At 43.0% G+C, this 24541-nt stretch overlaps 1 protein-coding gene across 1 annotated transcript; it reads right to left on the bottom strand.

Annotated features, from left to right (window-relative positions):
• Positions 1-1753: 1753 nt before the first annotated feature.
• On the bottom strand, positions 1754-7939 carry LOC143363616 (uncharacterized). Its single transcript, XM_076804181.1, has 6 exons — positions 7922-7939; positions 7348-7673; positions 7012-7296; positions 6223-6964; positions 3646-6156; positions 1754-3592 (listed from the first exon to the last, which is right to left on the bottom strand). Exons 1-6 carry the CDS (start codon positions 7937-7939, stop codon positions 1754-1756), a joined length of 5721 nt encoding a protein of 1906 aa, XP_076660296.1.
• Positions 7940-24541: the final 16602 nt, after the last annotated feature.

The raw sequence follows: 24541 nt of genomic DNA on the forward strand, positions 1-24541 counted from the left end.
ATCCTATCCTCTTTCCCATCCTATCGACCATCCTATCTTATCCTCTATCCTATCCTATCTTCTATCTTATCATATCCTCTATCCCATCCTATCCTGCAACCTATCCTATCCTCTATCCTATCCTATCCTATATCCAATTCTATCCTCTATCCTATCCTGACCTCTATCCTATCCTATACTATATCCTATACTATCCTCTATCCTATCCTCTATCCTATCCAATCCCCTATCCTACCCTCTATCCTATCCTATCCTTTATCCTAGCCAAGCCGCTATCCTATCCTTATCCTATCCTATCCTCAATCCTATCCTATCCTCTACCCTATCCTATACTCTATCCTATCCTATCCTCTATCCTATACCATCCTCTATCCTATCCTATCGTCTATCCTATCGTATCCTCTATCCTATCCCATCCTCTATCCTATCCTATCCTCTACCCTATCCTATACTCTATCCTATACTATCCGGTATCCTATCCTATCCTCTATTACATAATATCCACTATCCTATCCAATCCTCTATCCTATCCTCTATACTATCCTATCCTCAATCCTATCCTATTCCCTATCCTATCATATCCTGTATCCTATCCTATCCTCTATCCTATCCAATAATCTATCCTATTCTATCGTTTATCCTATCCTATCCTCTAACCTATCCTATCCTCTATCCTATCCTATCCTGGGTCCTAGCGTATCCTCTATCCTATCCTATCCTCTATCCTATCCTATCTTCTATCTTATCATATCCTCTATCCCATCCTATCTTCCATCCTATCCTATCCTCTATCCTATAGTATCCTCTATCCTATAGTATCCTCTATCCTATCCTATTGTTTATGCCCGTGGTTGATCCTTGGGTGATCTTTCGGACCTGTGATGTTTTTGCACTGCGAGGTGCCCGCTAATTAACTACTGCTAGTTCGAAGGACCACCTTCCAATGGTCGGAAGGAAAATAAATGAATCGAATGCGAGAATGTATTAAACCAACTATAATTCAACTAATGATGCGAGAAAGCTGCTGGAAGGAGCCAAATCCCGTCGAGGCTACAAACTAGATAACTAAGGAACTATACTGCGCTAGTTGGACTTCCAGAGCGATCTGCTTGGGAGAACGCGCGTCACCAGAAATCTCACCTCCGTTCTCCCCACCATTCTAGCTTTTTAACCCTGCTTCGGGGATTTGGTGGGAGGATCTAGGGGCTGGGTGCTTGAAGCAGGCCCAGGGCGCGCCAAGGCCACACACGCTTGGCGACCGAACCCTGGGTTTTTCCAAACATCTGCAAACTATACAAACTGCAATTTCAAGCAATCGGATGCGCTGAGCCTAAGGGGCGAACGGTTTCTAGTGTTTTATGACAAGGGATGCATTGACGGGACCCAGGCACGGACGGTAACGTTATTATCTAAGTGGCGATGACAGGCCCATCGCCGTAGCCAAACTACGAAAAGTCACGTACCGGGTCCGCTGGCAAATGTCAAGGCCCCTGCCATAAAACCGTCGCCCAACGCGAGCCCCTACATACCGCCCACCTTGAACTAATCGAGTTCAACTAAATAATACCGAAAATACCTAATAAAATTACCCAACAGAAATATGCAGAAATATATACATGAATATACAGACTTAGACCATAATAGCTAAGTTATGCGTATGACTAGATTTAACAGTGGAAAGATATGCTAAGGGGAACAAACTACTAAAACAAAGAAGGCTAAAACTATATGATACAAAACACTTAAACAACTACTAAACGGAAGTATCCTCAGCACTTGGTAACAAACAAATCTTGGTGGTGGGCCTTTTGAGGGTTCCGGTGGCGGTACGGATGGAAACCACGCGGACAATTCCATCTTGGCCAGGATGTACCTCTAGGATGCGCGCCAAGGCCCACTTCATGGGTGGCAGGTTGTCCTCCTTGATGAGGACCATTGCTCCGATCGTTGGAGCGTCAGGCGATCCAAGCCTCCATTTCTGGCGCTGTTGTAGGGCATGGAGGTAATCCCGCTGCCACCGCTTCCAAAAATGCTGCGAGAGTTGCTGCATCAACTGAAATCTGTTAAGACGATTTTCCGGTATATGGCCAAGGTCGGCCTGTGGAATGGCTGTCAACGCCTCTCCCACGAGGAAGTGGCCGGGCGTGAGAGGATTTAGATCGGCTGGATCGGAAGACAAAGGATGTAGTGGTCGGGAGTTGAGGCATGCTTCAATTTGTATTAGGATCGTATACAATTCCTCAAATGTAAGCTTCTGCTCACCTATGACGCGCTTCATATGCGTCTTTACTGATCTGACGCATCGCTCCCACAGTCCTCCAAAGTGTGGAGCACGTGGGGGAATGAGGCGCCATTCTATGTGTTGTTGAGCCAATTCTTCCGTAAGCCTATCGTTGTGCGAGCGTGAGGATAGCAGAATGCCGAGTTCCCGCAATTCATTACGCGCGCCAACAAAATTTGTGCCATTGTCGGAGTAGATGGCACGGCATTTACCACGGCGCAAAACGAACCGGTGGAAGCAATTCAAGAAAGCGTCGGTCGACAGATCTACAGCTAATTCAATGTGAACCGCCTTGGTCACCAGGCACACGAACAAACAAATGTAGGCCTTCCTGACCGTACGGGCGCGTCCGCGATCGACTAGAAGAAAGGGACCGGCGTAGTCTACTCCGCAGGTAGCAAAGGCGCGTGCCGGGGTGACGCGGTCGGCAGGTAAATTGCCCATTTGCGGCTGTGAACAATGAGGGTTTGATTTGAAACATTTTATGCAGCTCCTCAGGACCTTTCTAGTAACACGCCTACCGGAGATCAACCAATACTGTGAATGCAGGGACGCGAGGGTTTGTTGGCACCCGGCGTGCAACAAACGCAGGTGCTCGCGTCTTACTAATAAACCTGCCAATGCACCTGAGCTTGGAATTATGATCGGGTGCTTCTGAGAGTAGTCTAAGGGGGCGTTCTGGAGACGTCCGCCCACCCTAAGGATTCCGTGTTCATCAAGAAAGGGCCGCAGCGACAACAATGGACTATTTTTGTGCGGGGATCGTTCCGACTTCAATTCATGTATGTCCGTGCCGAAAGCGTGATTCTGCGTGGTTTTGATGACTACGCGTTCAGCCGACTCAAGCTCAGCCACGCACAAGGGGCGCACTTGCATTTCCGCAGAATCCACGTTTGTTCGTTTAATTCGAGCGTTGCCAATAAATCTAAGTATATAAGCTATGACTCGAATTAACTTGTTGTAATTAGAATACCGTGTGACTAAAGTCATCACTAGGGGATCGGGATTGACCGAGGAGGCTAATTGTACAATCCGTATCGGGCGTTCTTCCGGTACTTCAATTGCAGTCGACTTATGGTGAGGCCACTCCACGTCGTCGGCGGCTAGCCAACTTGGACCGTACCACCACAAGTCGCTACCCTTGAGGACCGACAGTGCCGTACCCCGAGATAGGAGATCTGCCGGGTTGTCAGCTGATGCTACGTGCGACCAACTGCTAACTGCCGTTAGTGTTTGGACTTCGGCGGCTCGGTTTGCGACGAAAGTTTTCCATCTACTCGGCCTATCCCTGATCCAAGCTAAGCCACCTGACTGTCGGTCCAACAATGTTCGCGAGCTGGCTGAGTATGCAACGATTCCCGTACCTTTGTCAATAATTGGGCCAACAAAACTGCACCGCACAGTTCTAGTCGCGGTAAACTAATCGTTTTCAAAGGGGCCACCCGTGACTTGGCACACAATAGCCGCGCGACCCACGATCCCCCTTCGGCTCTCGAACGCAGGTATACGGCAGCTCCATATGCCCGTTCTGAGGCATCCGAGAAACCGTGCAACTCTATGTCTCGTTGAGATGATAGCACTCGCCGAGGGACGCGTACGGAGGATAGCTCAGCCAGCTCAATTCTATATGACAGCCATTGGGAGTAAAGATCTTGGGGCAGACTTTCATCCCACCCTACTTTATTTAGCCACAAACCCTGCATGAAAAGCTTGGCCTTGACCGTTATTGGACCGATAAGTCCCAACGGGTCGAAGATTTGAGCCACTTCCGACAGCACTTGACGTTTCGTTACCCGAAGAGTGTGTGTGTTGCTACCCGTGTAGCCTAGTTCGTCGTTGGACGCGTACCACAATAAGCCCAACGTTTTGGTCTCTCTATCAAGCGCCTTAAATTCTAAACGCTGTGTATCACCGCTATCGTGACTGATTACTTTTGGGTCATTGCTCGCCCACTTCCTCAACGGAAAGCCAGCTTGCGCTAAAACCCGCGTTAGAGAATCCCGCAGTTCGGCGGCTTCCTTGACGGTCTCACAGCCCGTCAGCAGGTCATCGACATAAAAATCCTTCAGGATTTTTTCGCTGGCAGAAGGATGCGATTGCGAGCAGTCCTTGCCTACCTGCTGCAAGGCGCGTGTGGCTAGATATGAAGCGGAGGCAGTGCCGTAGGTCACTGTATTGAGGGAGTATGCACGTATACTCTCGTCCTCACTAAAACGCCAAAGAATCTGTTGATATTTACGGTCTTCTGGTCGTACTAAGACTTGACGGTACATTTTTGCGATATCTGCCGAAAGTACTATTCTATGCTCTCTAAATCTAATTAATATGCTGAACAACTCGTCCTGTACCGGTCGTCCTATGAGTTGCGCGTCATTCAAGGAGATTCCCGTGGAGGTTTTCGCAGAACCATCAAAGACAACACGAAGTTTGGTAGTCGTACTACTCTCCTTCATCACAGCATGATGTGGCAAATAGTAACTGTTTCCGACTCCACTTACATTTTCAACGTCTGATCTGCTCATGTGCCCTAGTTCGATGTACTCACGAAGGAACTCTCTGTATTGCTTGCCGAAGTCGGGATTTCTTCTAAATTTCCTTTCTATATTAAGGAGTCGTTTCTCCGCTTGCGACCACGATTCGCCTAATTCTACTATTCTATCGTTAAATGGGAGAGCGACTATAAACCGTCCCTGTTGATCGCGGGTAGTATTGTGTTGGAAATGATCCTCACACGGGTCGCTATTTTTGATCGCACCGGGGTTGCCTATTTCCTCCACCTCCCAAAATCGCGCGATCGATTTTTCCAATTGATCGTTTGTTACCGCGTGGTAAGCACGAACTCGACTGTTCTGAGGTGTTGACCTTGGCCACTGCAAACTACCGCCTAAAACCCATCCGAGCCGTGTCTTTTGCCACACTAAATTACCCAGGCCGGTCTTTACCTGGCCAACACACAATAAATCCCAGAAGAAACCGGCACCTATCAATAGATCGACGCGGCCTGACTGGGAAAACTCGGGATCTGCCGGAAAGATTCCCGATGGTATCGGCACCTTGACACGACTCAGAGGGATGTTCGGCATCTCTTCGGTGATGCTGTCTATCACCAAGCACGATAGATTAGCATGGAAGTTGCCCGAACTCGACGCTATTTCAAATGATGTTCTCGACTTGATCGGGTGCTGCGCTCGCCCCAAACCGCCGACCATTGTCTCGACGGACCGGCGAGGCAGTGCAACGCGCTCACAAAATGCCCGGCTGATGAAGTTGGCTTGTGAGCCCACGTCCAACAAAGCGCGGCATTTATGGCGTTGCCCTTGTTTGTCTAGTACAAAAACTACCGCGGTCGACAACACCGTGTAATCCGAAGGCGCGCTAGCCGATTTTGCGACGAATGATTGTGTCACATGGGAGGTGGAGGAAACCGCGTTGTCAGATACCAAGTTTGGTTCCTCGGTGGAGACATGCTCCCTATGCAACAGGGTGTGGTGCTTTGTGCCACACTTCCTACAATTACCGCGAGTACATGATCCGACACCATGTCCTAAACCTAAACAATTGAAACATGCCCGAGACCGTTTAACCGCGGCGTGCCTTTCCGGAAAGGACATGGCCAGAAACTTGGGGCAATTTTGCAGCGTGTGCTCAGTGTCACATAGCAGACATTGCTTTGGTCTGCTAGCGACATGAGATGCTGCCACGTAGGATTTTTGTCTGTTCTCGCGTGGCTTACTAATTATGTTGCGCTCGACCAAAACGTTGCTGCCTACTGGGCGGGTGGTTTCCTTTCGCGCGAGATGTTGTGATCGCTGTTCTAAGAATCGCGATAATTCCTTGAACGGAGGAATGTCGCGCGATTCCATCGCGCGTTTCTCCTACTCATCGCAAGACACGTTGTCTAACTTTCGGGTTACGCAGGCGCTGACGAAGGCTTCCAATACCTTCTCGGGTTTTAATAATTTATTGAGAGCGCTCAAATTATTTACCGCCGTATCTACTAGTTGGCCAAGTGCCTTGCCACTTGGTTTCCTAATGGGTTCTATGTCTAGAAGAGAATTTATGTGGTGCGCGATTAGACCCTTCGGATCATCGTATCGCTCCCTTAATCGAGACCACGCTAATTTATAATTCGCGGAGGAAATACTAAAGGATTCTATCGTTCTCGCTGCTGACCCTGACAATGCTGAGACCAAATAGTTAAACCTATCTATGTCGTTCAACCCCTCAGCATCGTGAACTAATGAACAGAATGTGTCCCGAAACCGAATCCATTGACTAAAATCGCCGTCGAAAGTAGTCAATTTCAAAACCGGTAGGCGTGATGAGGGGTGTGAAGCGGAAGGTGTCGGTGTATCACTATTTATAATGGAGGAACTAGGACCTGCTTCACCGCGAGCTTGTATCAAACGATTTTCTGCCTTTGAAATGGCTCTAAAATACGCATCTTCGAATTTCTCGCGCTCTGCTAACTGCGGCTCCTGGTCGGGAGTAGTTATGACGGCCGCTTCTATTCGCGATTGCACCGCATCGAACTTTTCATAAATATTTTCATTGGCCCGAACGCGCTTCTCGAAGGCAACTACATCCGCGGACACGTCGGCTGACTCAACGAATTTCCGGAAGATTGTCAATTTTGCCTTTATGGCTCCGCGTTCATTTACTAATGATTTGAGGGAATCCATTCTGTACACGATCAAAAAACAAACTAAAACAAAGAGGAATGGACTCACGAATTAGACAGGAGTGGATCAACGTTGACAACCAGCCTCAGTGGATCCTTCCAGTGGATGCTCGTCGATGTCCTGGCAGCCACGATGCGTCCAGGGTGTATCACCGGCGATGCCTTCTCACTGCTGCAGGAACAATGGCGACTGCCGCCGAAACGTGATCCTCGGAGATCCAATATGCTGCAGTCCGAATGTCGTATGGTACGACGATGACTTCCAGCACCTCCGTCGCTGTCCTGGTCCAAGCCGATGGTTTCTACGTCCCTCGAAGCTGCACACTGGTTGCTTCTATCACGTCCAGGGGGGTGGTGAACGTGCAGTCACACACTGGCGCCTCACTGGATGTACAACTCAGAATGGAGGCCTTCGAAAGGGTTGGTAGACTGAAGCTGCTTCAAGATTCCTTGTCGTCGAAATCCTGAAGGACCAAACGTTTCTGCCCTCGAAGCTGCACACCGCTTGCTGCTATCACGTCCAGGGGGGTGGTGATTGTAGTCGTCACACACTGGCGCCTCACTGGATGTAAGTCGGTGGCCAAGGCTTCCAAAGACGCAGGTTCCTTGCTGATGTGGTGTTTCCAAGTATATCGATCCGGCTCGTAGGACCAAATGTTTATGCCCGTGGTTGATCCTTGGGTGATCTTTCGGACCTGTGATGTTTTTGCACTGCGAGGTGCCCGCTAATTAACTACTGCTAGTTCGAAGGACCACCTTCCAATGGTCGGAAGGAAAATAAATGAATCGAAAGCGAGAATGTATTAAACCAACTATAATTCAACTAATGATGCGAGAAAGCTGCTGGAAGGAGCCAAATCCCGTCGAGGCTACAAACTAGATAACTAAGGAACTATACTGCGCTAGTTGGACTTCCAGAGCGATCTGCTTGGGAGAACGCGCGTCACCAGAAATCTCACCTCCGTTCTCCCCACCATTCTAGCTTTTTAACCCTGCTTCGGGGATTTGGTGGGAGGATCTAGGGGCTGGGTGCTTGAAGCAGGCCCAGGGCGCGCCAAGGCCACACACGCTTGGCGACCGAACCCTGGGTTTTTCCAAACATCTGCAAACTATACAAACTGCAATTTCAAGCACCCGGATGCGCTGAGCCTAAGGGGCGAACAGTTTCGAGTGTTTTATGACAAGGGATGCATTGACGGGACCCAGGCACGGACGGTAACGTTATTATCTAAGTGGCGATGACAGGCCCATCGCCGTAGCCAAACTACGAAAAGTCACGTACCGGGTCCGCTGGCAAATGTCAAGGCCCCTGCCATAAAACCGTCGCCCAACGCGAGCCCCTACACCTATCCTCTACCGTATCCTACCATCTATCCTATCCTATCTTCTATCATATTCTATCCTCTATCCTGTCCTATCCTCTATCTTATCTTATCCTCTATCCAATCCTAAGCTCCATCCAATCTTATCCTCTATCGTATCCTATCCTCTATCCAATCCTATCCTCTATCATATCCTATCCTCAATCCTATCCTATCCTGTATCTTATCGTATCCTCTATCCCATCCTGTCCTCCAACCCATCTTATCCTCCATCGTATACTATCCTCTATCCTATCCTATCCTCTATCCCATCCTGTCCTCTATCCTATCCCATCCTCTATCCTATCCTATCCTCAATCCTATCCCATACTCTATCCTATCCTACCCTCTGTCCTATCCTATCCTCTATCCTATCCTATCCTCTATCCTATCCTGTCCTCTACCCTATCCTATACTCTATCCTATACTATCCGGTATCCTATCCTATCCTCTATTATATAATATCCTCTATCCTATCCAATCCTCTATCCTATACTCTATACTATACTATCCTCAATCCTATCCTATTTCCTATCCTATCCTATCCACTATCCTATCCTATCCTCTATCCTTTCCAATAATCTATCCTATCCTATCCTCTATCCTATCCTATCCTCTACCCTATCCTATCCTCTATCCTATCCTATCCTCTATCCTATCGTATCCTCTATCCTATCCCTTCCTGTATCCTATCCTATCGTCTATCCTATAATATCCTCTATCCTATTCTATCCTCTATCCTATCCTATCCTCTAGCCTATCCTATCATTTATCCTATCCTATCCTCTATCGCATCCTGCCATATATCCGATACTATTCTCTATCCTATCCTATCCGCTGTGCAATCCTATCCTCTATCCTATTCTAGTCTCCATCCTATCCTATCGTCTATCCTTTCCTATCCTCTATACTCTCCTCTATCGTATCCTATCCTCTATCGTATCCTACCATCTATCCTATCCTATCCTCTATCCTATCCTATCCTCTATCTCATTCTATCCTCTATTCCATCCTATCCTCTATTCCATCCTATCCTCCATCCTATCCTATCCTCTATCCTATCCTATCCTCTATCCAATCCTATCCTCTACTGTATCCTATCCTTTATCCTCTCCTATCCTCTATCCTATTCTATCCTCTATCGTATCCTATCCTCTATCGTATCCTACCATCTATGCTATCCTATCATCTATCTTATCCTATCCTCTATCAAATCCTATCCAATAATCTATCCTATTCTATCCTCTATCCTATCCTATCCTCTAACCTATCTTATCCTCTATCCTATCCTATCCTGTATCCTATCGTATCCTCTATTCTATCCAATCCTCTATCCTATCCTATCCTCTATCCAATCCTATTTTACACTCTATCCTATCCAATCCTTTATCCTATCCAATCCTCTATTCTATCCTATATCCTATTCTCTATCCAATCCCCTCCTCGATCGTATCCTATCCTCTATCCTATCCTATCCCCTGCCCTACCTACCCTCTGTCCTTTCCTATCCTCTATCTTATCATATCCTCTATCCCATCCTATCCTCCATCCTATCCTATCCTCTATCCTATCCTATCCTCTATCCTATCCCATCCTCTATCCTATCCTATCCTCAATTCTATCCCATACCGTATTATATCCTACCTTCTGTCCGATCCTATCCTCTATCCTACCCTATCCTCTATCCCATCCTGTCCTCTATCCTATCCCCTCCTCTATCCTATCCTATCCTCAATCCTATCCCATACTCTATCCTATCCTACCCTCTGTCCTACCCTATCCTCTATCCTATCCTATCCTCTATCCTATCCTGTCCTCTACCCTATCCTATCCTCTGTCCTATCCTATCCTCTATCCTATCCTATCCTCTATCCTATGCTGTCCTCTATCCTATCAAAACCCCTATCCTATGCTCTATCCTATCCTATCCTGTATCCTATCCAATCCCCCATCCTTTCCTCTATCCTATCCTCTATCCTATCCTATCCTCTATCCTATCCCATCCTCTATCCTATCCTATCCTCAATCCTATCCCATACTCTATCCTATCCTATCCTCAATCCTATCCTATCCTCTATCCTATCCTGTCCTCTACCCTATCCTATCCTCTGTCCTATCCTATCCTCTATCCTATCCTATCCTCTACCCTATACTATCCTCTATCCTATCCTATCCTCTATCCTATCGTATCCTCTATCCTTTCCCATCTTCTATCCTATCCTATCGTCTATCCTATAATATCCTCTATCCTATACTATCCTCTATCCTATCCTATCATCTATTATATAATATCCTCTATCCAATGCAATCCCCTATCCTATCCTCTATCCTATCCTATCCTGTATCCTATCCAATCCCCTATCCTATACTCTATCCTATCCTATCCTCTATCCTATCGTATACTCTATCCTATCGTATCCTGTATCCTATCCCATCCTCTATCCTATCCTCTAGCCTATCCTATCCTCTATCCTACGATATCCTCTATCCTATCCTATCCTCTATCCTATCCAATCCTCTATCCTATCCTATATCCTATTCTCTATCCAACACCCTCCTCTATCCTATCCTATCCCCTGTCCTATCCTACCCTCTGTCCTATCCTATCCTCTATCTTATCATATCCTCTATCCCATCCTATCCTCCATCCTATCCTGTCCTCTATCGTATCCTACCATCTATCATATCCTCTATCATATCCTATCCTCTATCCTATCCCATCCTCTTTCCTATACTATCCGGTATCCTATCCTATCCTCTATTATATAATATCCTCTATCCTATCCAATCCTCTATCCTATCCTCTATCCTATCCTATCAACAATCCTATCCTATTCCCTATCCTATCCTATCCTCTATCCTATCCTATCCTGTATCCTATCCAATAATCTACTATATCCTATCCTCTATCCTATCCTATCCTCTACCCTATCCTATCCTCTATCCTATCCTATCCTCTATCCTATCGTATCCTCTATCCTATCCCATCCTCTATCCTATCCTATCGTCTATCCTATAATATCCTCTATCCTATTCTATCCTCTATCCTATCCTATCCTCTAGCCTATCCTATCATTTATCCTATCCTATCCTCTATCTCATCCTATCCTCTATTCCATCCTATCCTCTATTCCATCCTATCCTCCATCCTATCCTATCCTCTATCCTATACCACCCTCTATCCAATCCTACCCTCTATATAATCCTATCCTCTATCCTATCCGGACCTCTATCCTATCCTATACTATATCCTATACTATCCTCTCTCCTATCCTTTATCCTATCCAATCCCCTATCCTATCCTCTATCCTATCCTATCCTGTATTCTACCCAAGCCGCTATCCTATCCTCTATCCTATCCTATCCTCAATCGTATCCTATCCTCTACCCTATCCTATACTCTATCCTATCGTATCCTCTATCCTATCCCATCCTCTATCCTATCCTATCCTCTAGCCTATCCTATCCTCTATCCTACGATATCCTCTATCCTATCCTCTATCCTATCCTCTATCCTATCCTATCTTCTATTATATAATATCCTCTATCCCATCCTATCCTCTATCCTATCCTATCCTCTATCCTATCCTATCCTCTATCCTATCCTATCCTCTGTCCTATCCTACCCTCTGTCCTATCCTATCCTATATCCTATCCTATCCTCTATCCTATCCCATCCTCTATCGTATCCTATCCTCTATCCTATCCTATTCCTCTATCCTATTCTTTCCTCTATCCTATCCAATCCTCTGTCTCATGCTATCCTCTATGCAATCCGATCCTGTATCCTATACTACCCTGTATCCAATCCTATCCTCTATCCTTTCCTATCCTCTATCATATCCTATCATCTATCGTATCCTATCATCTATCTTATCCTATCCTCTATCCCACCCTATCCTCCATCCTATCCTATCCTCTACCCTATCCTATCCTCTATCCTATCCTATCCTCTATCCTATAGTATCCTCTATCCCATTGTATCCTCTATCCTATACCATCCTCTATCCTATCCTATCGTCTATCCTATAATATCCTCTATCCTATCCTATCGTCTATCCTATCCTATCCTCTATCCTATCCTATCGTCTATCCTATAGTAACCTCTATCCAATCCCATCCTCTATCCTATCCTATCGTCTATCCTATAATATCCTCTATCCTATCCTATCCTATATCCTATTAAATCCTCTATCCTATCCTGTACTCTATCCTATCCTATCCTCTGTCCTATCCTATCCTCTACCCTATCCTATCCACTATCCCCTCCTATCCTCTATCCTATCCTATCCTCTATCCTATCCTATCCTCTATCCAATACTATACTCTATCCTATCCTATTCCTCTATCCTATCCTATACTCTATCGTATCCTATCCTTTATCCTATCCTATCCTCTATCCTATTCTATCCTCTATCGTATCCTATCCTCTATCGTATCCTACCATCTATCCTATCCTATCCTCTATCCCATTCTATCCTCTATCCTATCCTATCCTCTATCCTATCCTATCCTCTATCGTATCCTATCTTCTATCCAATACTATACTCTATCCTATCCTATTCCTCTATCCTATGCTATCCTCTATCCTATCCTATCCTCTATCTTATCCTATCCTCTATCCCATCCTATCCTCCATCCTATCCTTTCCTCTATCGTATCCTCCATCCTATCCTATCCTATCCTCTATCCCATCCTATCCTCTATCCTATAGTATCCTCTATCCTATCCTATCCTCTACCGTATCCTACCATCTATCCTATCCTATCTTCTATCATATCCTATCCTCTCTCCTATCCTATCCTCTATCATATCCTATCCTCTATCCTATCCTATCCTCTATCCGATCCTATCCTCTACCGTATCCTACCATCTATCCTATACTATCCTCTATCATATCGTATCATCTACCGTATGCTACCATCTCTCCTATGCTATCTAATATCATATCCTATCCTCTGTCCTATCGTATCCTCTATCTTATCCTATCGTCTATCCGATCCTATCCTCCACCCTATCCTATCCTCTATCCTATACTATCCTCTATCCTATCCTATCTTCTACCCTATCCTATCCTCTATCCTATCCTATTCCTCTATCCTATGCTATCCTCTATCTATCCTATCCTCTATCCTATCCTATCCTCTTTCCTATCCTATCTTCTATCTTATCATATCCTCCATCCCATCCTATCCTCCATTCTATCCTATCCTCTATCCTATACTATCCTCTATCCTATCCTATCCTCTACCGTATCCTACCATCTATCCTATCCTATCTTCTATCATATCCTATCCTCTGTCCTATCCTATCGTCTATCTTATCATATCCTCTATCCGATCCTATCCTCCATCCTATCCTATCCTCTATCCTAAACTATCCTCTATCCTATCCTATTCAATATCCTATCCTATTATCTATCCTATCCTATCCTGTATCCTATCCAATAATCTATCCTATCCTATCCTCTATCCTATTCTAGTCTCTATCCTATCGTATCGTCTATCCTTTCCTATCCTCTATACTCTCCTCTATCGTATCCTATCCTCTATCGTATCCTACCATCTATCCTATCCTATCCTCTATCCTATCCTATCCTCTATCTCATCCTATCCTCTATTCCATCCTATCCTCTATTCCATCCTATCCTCCATCCTATCCTATCCTCTATCCTATACCACCCTCTATCCAATCCTATCCTCTATCCTATCCTATCCTCTATCCTATCCTATCCACTATCCCATCCTATCCTCTATCCTATTCTATCCTCTATCCAAACCTATCCTCTATCCTATCCTATCCTCTATCCAATCCTATCCTCTATCGTATCCTATCCTCTATCCTATTCTATCCTCAATCGTACCCTATCCTCTATCGTATCCTACCATCTATCCTATCCTATCCTCTATCCCATCCTATCCTCTATCCTATCCTATCCTCTGTCCTATCCCATCCTCTATCGTAACCTATCCTCTATTATATCCTATTCCTCTATCCTATGCTATCCTCTATCCTTTCCAATCCTCTGTCTCATGCTATCCTCTATGCAATCCTATCCTGTATCCTATACTACCCTCTATCCTATCCTATCCTTTATCCTAGCCAAGCCGCTATCCTATCCTTATCCTATCCTAACCTCAATCCTATCCTATCCTCTACCCTATCCTATACTCTATCCTATCCTATCCTCTATCCTATACCATCCTCTATCCTATCCTATCGTCTATCCAATCGTATCCTCTATCCTATCCCATCCTCTATCCTATCCTATCCTCTACCCTATCCTATACTCTATCCTATACTATCCGGTATCCTATCCTATCCTCTATTACATAATATCCACTATCCTATCCAATCCTCTATCCTATCCTCTATACTATCCTATCCTCAATCCTATCCTATTCCCTATCCTATCCTATCCTCTATCCTACCCTATCCTCTATCCTATCCAATAATCTATCCTATTCTATCGTTTATCCTATCCTATCCTCTATCCTATCCCATCCTCTATCCTATCCTTTCGTCTATCCTATAATATCCTCTATCCTATCCTATCCTCTATCCTATAATATCCTGTATTCTATCCAATCCTCTATCCTATCCTATCCTCTATCCTACCCTATCCTCTATCCTATCCAATAATCTATCCTATTCTATCGTTTATCCTATCCTATCCTCTATCCTATCCCATCCTCTATCCTATCCTTTCGTCTATCCTATAATATCCTCTATCCTATCCTATCCTCTATCCTATAATATCCTGTATTCTATCCCATCCTCTATCCTATCCTATCCTCTATCCTATATTATCCTCTATCCTATCCCATCCTCTATCCTATCCTATCCTCTATCCTATCCTATCCTCTATCCTATCCTCTATCCTATCCTATCCTCTATCCTATCCTATCCTCTATCCTATCCTATCCTCTATCCCATCCTATCCTCTATCCTATCCTTATCCTCTATCGTATCCTATCCTCTATCGTATCCTATCCTCTATCCTATCCTATCCTCTATCCTATCCTATCCTCTATCCTATCCTATCCTCTATCCTATCCTATCCTCTATCCTATCCTATCCTCTATCCTATCCTCTATCCTCTATCCTATCCTATCCTCTATCGTATCCTATCCTCTATCCTATTAAATCCTATATCGTATCCTCTATCCTATCCTATCCTCTATCGTATCCTATCCTCTATCCTATCCTATCCTCTATCGTATCCTATCCTCTATCCTATCCTATCCTCTATCCTATCCTATCCTATATCCTATCCTATCCTCTATCCTATATTATCCTCTATCCTATCCCATCCTCTATCCTATCCTATCCTCTATCCTATATTATCCTCTATCCTATCCCATCCTCTATCCTATCCTATCCTCTATCCTATCCTATCCTCTATCCTATCCTTTCCTCTATCCTATCCTATTCTCTATCCTATCCTATCCTCTATCCTATCGTATCCTCTATCGTATCCTATCCTCTATCCTATTAAATCCTATATCGTATCCTCTATCCTATCCTATCCTCTATCCTATCCTATCCTCTATCCTATTAAATCCTATATCGTATCCTCTATCCTATCCTATCCTCTATCCTATCCTATCCTCTATCCTATCCTATCCTCTATCCTATCCTATCCTCTATCCTATCCTATCCTCTATCCTATCCCATCCTCTATCCTATCCTATCCTCTATCCTATCCTATCCTCTATCCTATCCTATCCTCTATCCCATCCTATTCTCTATCCTATCCTATCCTCTATCCTATCCTATCCTCTATCATATCCTATCCTCTATCCTATCCTATCCTGTATCCTATCCTATCCTCTATCCTATCCTATCCTCTATCCTATCCTATCCTGTATCATATCCTATCCTCTATCCTATCCTATCCTCTATCCTATTCTATCCTCTATCCTATCCAATCCTATATCCTATTCTCTATCCTATCCTATCCTCTATCGTATCCTATCCCCTATCCTATCCAATCCTCTATCCTATCCTATCCGCTATCCTATCCAATCCTATATCCTATTCTCTATCCTATCCTATCCTCTATCCTATCCTATCCTCTATCCTATCCTATCCTCTATCCTATCCTATCCTCTATCCTATCCTATCCTCTATCCTATATTATCCTCTATCCTATCCTATCCTCTATCCTATCCTATCCTCTATCCTATCCTATCCTCTATCCTATCCTATCCTCTATCCTATATTATCCTCTATCCTATCCTATCCTCTATCCTATTATATCCTCTATCCTATCCTATCCTCTATCGTATCCTATCCTCCATCCTATCCTATCCTCTATCCTATACTATCCTCTATCCTATCCCATCCTCTATCCTATCCTATCCTCTATCCTATCCTATCCTCTATCCTATCCTATCCTCTATCCTGTCCTTATCCTCTATCGTGTCCTATCCTCTATCCTATCCCATCCTCTATCCTATCCTATCCTCTATCCTATCCTATCCTCTATCCTATCCTATCCTCTATCCTATCCTATCCTCTATCCTATCCTATCCTCTATCCTATTAAATCCTATATCGTATCCTCTATCATATCCTATCCTCTATCCTATCCTATCCTCTATCCTATCCTATTCTCTATCCTATCCTATCCTCTATCCTATCGTATCCTCTATCGTATCCTATCCTCTATCCTATTAAATCCTATATCGTATCCTATCCTCTATCGTATCCTATACTCTATCCTATTAAATCCTATATCGTATCCTCTATCCTATCCTATCCTCTATCGTATCATATCCTCTATCCTATCCTAACCTCTATCGTATCCTATCCTCCATCCTATCCTATCCTCTATCCTATATTATCCTCTATCCTATCCCATCCTCTATCCTATCCCATCCTCTATCCTATGCTATCCTCTATCCTATCCTATCCTCTATCCTATCCTATCCTCTATCCTATTAAATCCTATATCGTATCCTCTATCATATCCTATCCTCTATCCTATCCTATCCTCTATCCTATCCTATTCTCTATCCTATCCTATCCTCTATCCTATCGTATCCTCTATCCTATCCTATCCTTTATCGTATCCTATCCTCTATCCTATTAAATCCTATATCGGATCCTCTATCCTATCCTATCCTCTATCGTATCCTATCCTCTATCCTATCCTATCCTCTATCCTATCCTATTCTCTATCCTATCCTATCCTCTATCCTATCCTATCCTCTATCCTATCCTATCCTCTATCCTCTATTCTATCCTATCCTCTATCCTATCCTATCCTATCCTCTATCCTATCCTATCCTCTATCCTATCCTATCCTCTATCCTATCCTATTCTCTATCCTATCCTATCCTCTATCCTATCCTATCCTCTATCATATCCTATCCTCTATCGTATCCTATTCTCTATCCTATCCTATCCTGTATCCTATCCTATCCTCTATCCTATCCTATCCTGTATCATATCCTATCCTCTATCCTATCCTATCCTCTATCCTATTCTATCCTCTATCCTATCCAATCCTATATCCTATTCTCTATCCTATCCAATCCCCTATCCTATCCTATCCGCTATCCTATCCAATCCTATATCCTATCCTCTATCCTATCCTATCCTGTATCCTATCCTATCCTCTATCCTATCCTATCCTCTATCCTATCCTATCCTCTATCCTATCCTATCCTCAATCCTATCCTATCCTCTATCCTATCCTATCCTCTATCATATCCTATCCTCTATCGTATCCTATCCTCTATCGTATCCTATACTCTATCCTATTAAATCCTATATCGTATCCTCTATCCTATCCTATCCTCTATCGTATCATATCCTCTATCCTATCCTAACCTCTATCGTATCCTATCCTCCATCCTATCCTATCCTCTATCCTATATTATCCTCTATCCTATCCCATCCTCTATCCTATCCCATCCTCTATCCTATCCTATCCTCTATCCTATCCTATCCTCTATCCTATTCTATCCTCTATCCTATTAAATCCTATATCGTATCCTCTATCATATCCTATCCTCTATCCTATCCTATCCTCTATCCTATCCTATTCTCTATCCTATCCTATCCTCTATCCTATCGTATCCTCTATCGTATCCTATCCTCTATCCTATTAAATCCTATATCGTATCCTCTATCCTATCCTATCCTCTATCCTATCCTATCCTCTATCCTATCCTATCCTCTATCCTATCCTATCCTCTATCCTATCCTATCCTCTATCCTTTCCTATCCTCTATCCTATCCCATCCTCCATCCTATCCTATCCTCTATCCTATCCTATCCTCTATCCTATCCTATCCTCTATCCCATCCTATTCTCTATCCTATCCTATCCTCTATCCTATCCTATCCTCTATCATATCCTATCCTCTATCCTATCCTATCCTGTATCCTATCCTATCCTCTATCCCATCCTATCCTCTATCCTATCCTATCCTGTATCATATCCTATCCTCTATCCTATCCTATCCTCTATCCTATTCTATCCTCTATCCTATCCAATCCTAGATCCTATTCTCTATCCTATCCTATCCTCTATCGTATCCTATCCCCTATCCTATCCAATCCTCTATCCTATCCTATCCGCTATCCTATCCAATCCTATATCCTATTCTCTATCCTATCCTATCCTCTATCCTATCCTATCCTTTATAGTATCCTATCCTCTATCCTATTAAATCCTATATCGGATCCTCTATCCTATCCTATCCTCTATCCTATCCTATCCTCTATCCTATCCTTTTCTCTATCCTATCCTATCCTCTATCCTATCCTATCCTCTATCCTATCCTATTCTCTATCCTATCCTATCCTCTATCGTATCCTGTCCTCTATCCTATTAAATCCTATATCGTATCCTCTATCCTATCCTATCCTCTGTCGTATCATATCCTCTATCCTATCCTATCCTCTATCCTATCCTATCCTCTATCCTATCCTATCCTCTATCCTATCCTATCCTCTATCCTATCCTATCCTCTGTCCTATCCTATACTCTATCCTATCCTATCCTCTATCCTATCCTATGCTCTATCCTATCCTATCCTCTATCCTATATTATCCTCTATCCTATCCCATCCTCTATCCTATCCTATCCTTTATCCTATCCTATCCTCTATCCTATCCTATCCTCTATCATATCCTATCCTCTATCCTATCCTATCCTGTATCCTATCCTATCCTCTATCCTATCCTATCCTCTATCCTATCCTATCCTGTATCATATCCTATCCTCTATCCTATCCTATCCTCTATCCTATCCTATCCTCTATCCTATCCTATCCTCTATCCTATCCTATCCTCTATCCTATAATATCCTCTATCCTATCCTATCCTCTATCCTATAATATCCTCTATCCTATATTATCCTCTATCCTATCCCATCCTCTATCCTATCCTATCCTCTATCCTATCCTATCCTCTATCCTATACTTTCCTCTATCCTATCCTATTCTCTATCCTATCCTATCCTCTATCCTATCCTATTCTCTATCCTATCCAATCCTATATCCTATTCTCTATCCTATCCTATCCTCTATCCTATCCTATCCTTTATCGTATCCTATCCTCTATCCTATTAAATCCTATATCGGATCCTCTATCCTATCCTCTATCCTATCCTATCCTCTATCCTATATTATCCTCTATCCTATCCTATCCTCTATCCTATCCTATCCTCTATCCTATCCTATCCTCTATCCTATCCTATCCTCTATCCTATCCTATCCTCTATCCTATCCTATCCTCTATCCTATCCTATTCTCTATCCTATCCTATCCTCTATCCTATCGTATCCTCTATCGTATCCTATCCTCTATCCTATTAAATCCTATATCGTATCCTCTATCCTATCCTATCCTCTATCCTATCCTATCCTCTATCCTATCCTATCCTCTATCCTATCCTATCCTCTATCCTATCCTATCCTCTATCCTATCCTATCCTCTATCCTATCCCATCCTCCATCCTATCCTATCCTCTATCCTATCCTATCCTCCATTCTATCCTATCCTCTATCCCATCCTATTCTCTATCCTATCCTATCCTCTATCCTATCCTATCCTCTATCATATCCTATCCTCTATCCTATCCTATCCTGTATCCTATCCTATCCTCTATCCCATCCTATCCTCTATCCTATCCTTTCCTGTATCATATCCTATCCTCTATCCTATCCTATCCTCTATCCTATTCTATCCTCTATCCTATCCAATCCTATATCCTATTCTCTATCCTATCCTATCCTCTATCGTATCCTATCCCCTATCCTATCCAATCCTCTATCCTATCCTATCCTATCCTCTATCCTATCCTATCCTCTATCCTATCCTATCCTCTATCCTATCCTATTCTCTATCCTATCCTATCCTCTATCCTATCCTATCCTCTATCATATCCTATCCTCTATCGTATCCTATTCTCTATCCTATCCTATCCTGTATCCTATCCTATCCTCTATCCTATCCTATCCTGTATCATATCCTATCCTCTATCCTATCCTATCCTCTATCCTATTCTATCCTCTATCCTATCCAATCCTATATCCTATTCTCTATCCTATCCAATCTCCTATCCTATCCTATCCGCTATCCTATCCAATCCTATATCCTATCCTCTATCCTATCCTATCCTGTATCCTATCCTATCCTCTATCCTATCCTATCCTCTATCCTATCCTATCCTCTATCCTATCCTATCCTCAATCCTATCCTATCCTCTATCCTATCCTATCCTCTATCATATCCTATCCTCTATCGTATCCTATCCTCTATCGTATCCTATACTCTATCCTATTAAATCCTATATCGTATCCTCTATCCTATCCTATCCTCTATCGTATCATATCCTCTATCCTATCCTAACCTCTATCGTATCCTATCCTCTATCCTATCCTATCCTCTATCATATCCTATCCTCTATCCTATCCTATCCTGTATCCTATCCTATCCTCTATCCCATCCTATCCTCTATCCTATCCTATCCTGTATCATATCCTATCCTCTATCCTATCCTATCCTCTATCCTATTCTATCCTCTATCCTATCCAATCCTATATCCTATTCTCTATCCTATCCTATCCTCTATCGTATCCTATCCCCTATCCTATCCAATCCTCTATCCTATCCTATCCGCTATCCTATCCAATCCTATATCCTATTCTCTATCCTATCCTATCCTCTATCCTATCCTATCCTTTATAGTATCCTATCCTCTATCCTATTAAATCCTATATCGGATCCTCTATCCTATCCTATCCTCTATCGTATCCTATCCTCTATCCTATCCTATCCTCTATCCTATCCTATCCTCTATCCTATCCTTTTCTCTATCCTATCCTATCCTCTATCCTATCCTATCCTCTATCCTATCCTATTCTCTATCCTATCCTATCCTCTATCGTATCCTGTCCTCTATCCTATTAAATCCTATATCGTATCCTCTATCCTATCCTATCCTCTGTCGTATCATATCCTCTATCCTATCCTATCCTCTATCCTATCCTATCCTCTATCCTATCCTATCCTCTATCCTATCCTATCCTCTATCCTATCCTATCCTCTATCCTATCCTATACTCTATCCTATCCTATCCTCTATCCTATCCTATGCTCTATCCTATCCTATCCTCTATCCTATATTATCCTCTATCCTATCCCTTCCTCTATCCTATCCTATCCTTTATCCTATCCTATCCTCTATCCTATCCTATCCTCTATCATATCCTATCCTCTATCCTATCCTATCCTGTATCCTATCCTATCCTCTATCCTATCCTATCCTCTATCCTATCCTATCCTGTATCATATCCTATCCTCTATCCTATCCTATCCTCTATCCTATCCTATCCTCTATCCTATCCTATCCTCTATCCTATCCTATCCTCTATCCTATAATATCCTCTATCCTATCCTATCCTCTATCCTATAATATCCTCTATCCTATATTATCCTCTATCCTATCCCATCCTCTATCCTATCCTATCCTCTATCCTATCCTATCCTCTATCCTATACTTTCCTCTATCCTATCCTATTCTCTATCCTATCCTATCCTCTATCCTATCCTATTCTCTATCCTATCCAATCCTATATCCTATTCTCTATCCTATCCTATCCTCTATCCTATCCTATCCTTTATCGTATCCTATCCTCTATCCTATTAAATCCTATATCGGATCCTCTATCCTATCCTCTATCCTATCCTATCCTCTATCCTATATTATCCTCTATCCTATCCTATCCTCTATCCTATCCTATCCTCTATCCTATCCTATCCTCTATCCTATCCTATCCTCTATCCTATCCTATCCTCTATCCTATCCTATCCTCTATCCTATCCTATTCTCTATCCTATCCTATCCTCTATCCTATCGTATCCTCTATCGTATCCTATCCTCTATCCTATTAAATCCTATATCGTATCCTCTATCCTATCCTATCCTCTATCCTATCCTATCCTCTATCCTATCCTATCCTCTATCCTATCCTATCCTCTATCCTATCCTATCCTCTATCCTATCCTATCCTCTATCCTATCCCATCCTCCATCCTATCCTATCCTCTATCCTATCCTATCCTCCATTCTATCCTATCCTCTATCCCATCCTATTCTCTATCCTATCCTATCCTCTATCCTATCCTATCCTCTATCATATCCTATCCTCTATCCTATCCTATCCTGTATCCTATCCTATCCTCTATCCCATCCTATCCTCTATCCTATCCTTTCCTGTATCATATCCTATCCTCTATCCTATCCTATCCTCTATCCTATTCTATCCTCTATCCTATCCAATCCTATATCCTATTCTCTATCCTATCCTATCCTCTATCGTATCCTATCCCCTATCCTATCCAATCCTCTATCCTATCCTATCCGCTATCCTATCCAATCCTATATCCTATTCTCTATCCTATCCTATCCTCTATCCTATCCTATCCTTTATAGTATCCTATCCTCTATCCTATTAAATCCTATATCGGATCCTCTATCCTATCCTATCCTCTATCGTATCCTATCCTCTATCCTATCCTATCCTCTATCCTATCCAATCCTCTATCCTATCCTATCCGCTATCCTATCCAATCCTATATCCTATTCTCTATCCTATCCTATCCTCTATCCTATCCTATCCTTTATAGTATCCTATCCTCTATCCTATTAAATCCTATATCGGATCCTCTATCCTATCCTATCCTCTATCGTATCCTATCCTCTATCCTATCCTATCCTCTATCCTATCCTATCCTCTATCCTATCCTTTTCTCTATCCTATCCTATCCTCTATCCTATCCTATCCTCTATCCTATCCTATTCTCTATCCTATCCTATCCTCTATCGTATCCTGTCCTCTATCCTATTAAATCCTATATCGTATCCTCTATCCTATCCTATCCTCTGTCGTATCATATCCTCTATCCTATCCTATCCTCTATCCTATCCTATCCTCTATCTTATCCTATCCTCTATCCTATCCTATCCTCTATCCTATCCTATCCTCTATCCTATCCTATACTCTATCCTATCCTATCCTCTATCCTATCCTATGCTCTATCCTATCCTATCCTCTATCCTATATTATCCTCTATCCTATCCCATCCTCTATCCTATCCTATCCTTTATCCTATCCTATCCTCTATCCTATCCTATCCTCTATCATATCCTATCCTCTATCCTATCCTATCCTGTATCCTATCCTATCCTCTATCCTATCCTATCCTCTATCCTATCCTATCCTGTATCATATCCTATCCTCTATCCTATCCTATCCTCTATCCTATCCTATCCTCTATCCTATCCTATCCTCTATCCTATCCTATCCTCTATCCTATCCTATCCTCTATCCTATAATATCCTCTATCCTATCCTATCCTCTATCCTATAATATCCTCTATCCTATATTATCCTCTATCCTATCCCATCCTCTATCCTATCCTATCCTCTATCCTATCCTATCCTCTATCCTATACTTTCCTCTATCCTTTCCCATTCTCTATCCTATCCTATCCTCTATCCTATCCTATTCTCTATCCTATCCAATCCTATATCCTATTCTCTATCCTATCCTATCCTCTATCCTATCCTATCCTTTATCGTATCCTATCCTCTATCCTATTAAATCCTATATCGGATCCTCTATCCTATCCTCTATCCTATCCTATCCTCTATCCTATATTATCCTCTATCCTATCCTATCCTCTATCCTATCCTATCC

The sequence above is a fragment of the Halictus rubicundus genome, unplaced genomic scaffold (genome assembly GCF_050948215.1).
Source record: "Halictus rubicundus isolate RS-2024b unplaced genomic scaffold, iyHalRubi1_principal scaffold0073, whole genome shotgun sequence".
NCBI classification, from domain to species: domain Eukaryota; kingdom Metazoa; phylum Arthropoda; class Insecta; order Hymenoptera; family Halictidae; genus Halictus; species Halictus rubicundus.

Coding starts and splice junctions, on each gene's coding strand:
- LOC143363616 (XM_076804181.1), bottom strand. Junction 6,157..6,222: donor AATTATTAAAACCCGAGAAG/GTATTGGAAGCC, acceptor TGCGATGAGTAG/GAGAAACGCGCGATGGAATC. Junction 3,593..3,645: donor TGGCCCAATTATTGACAAAG/GTACGGGAATCG, acceptor TTGGACCGACAG/TCAGGTGGCTTAGCTTGGAT.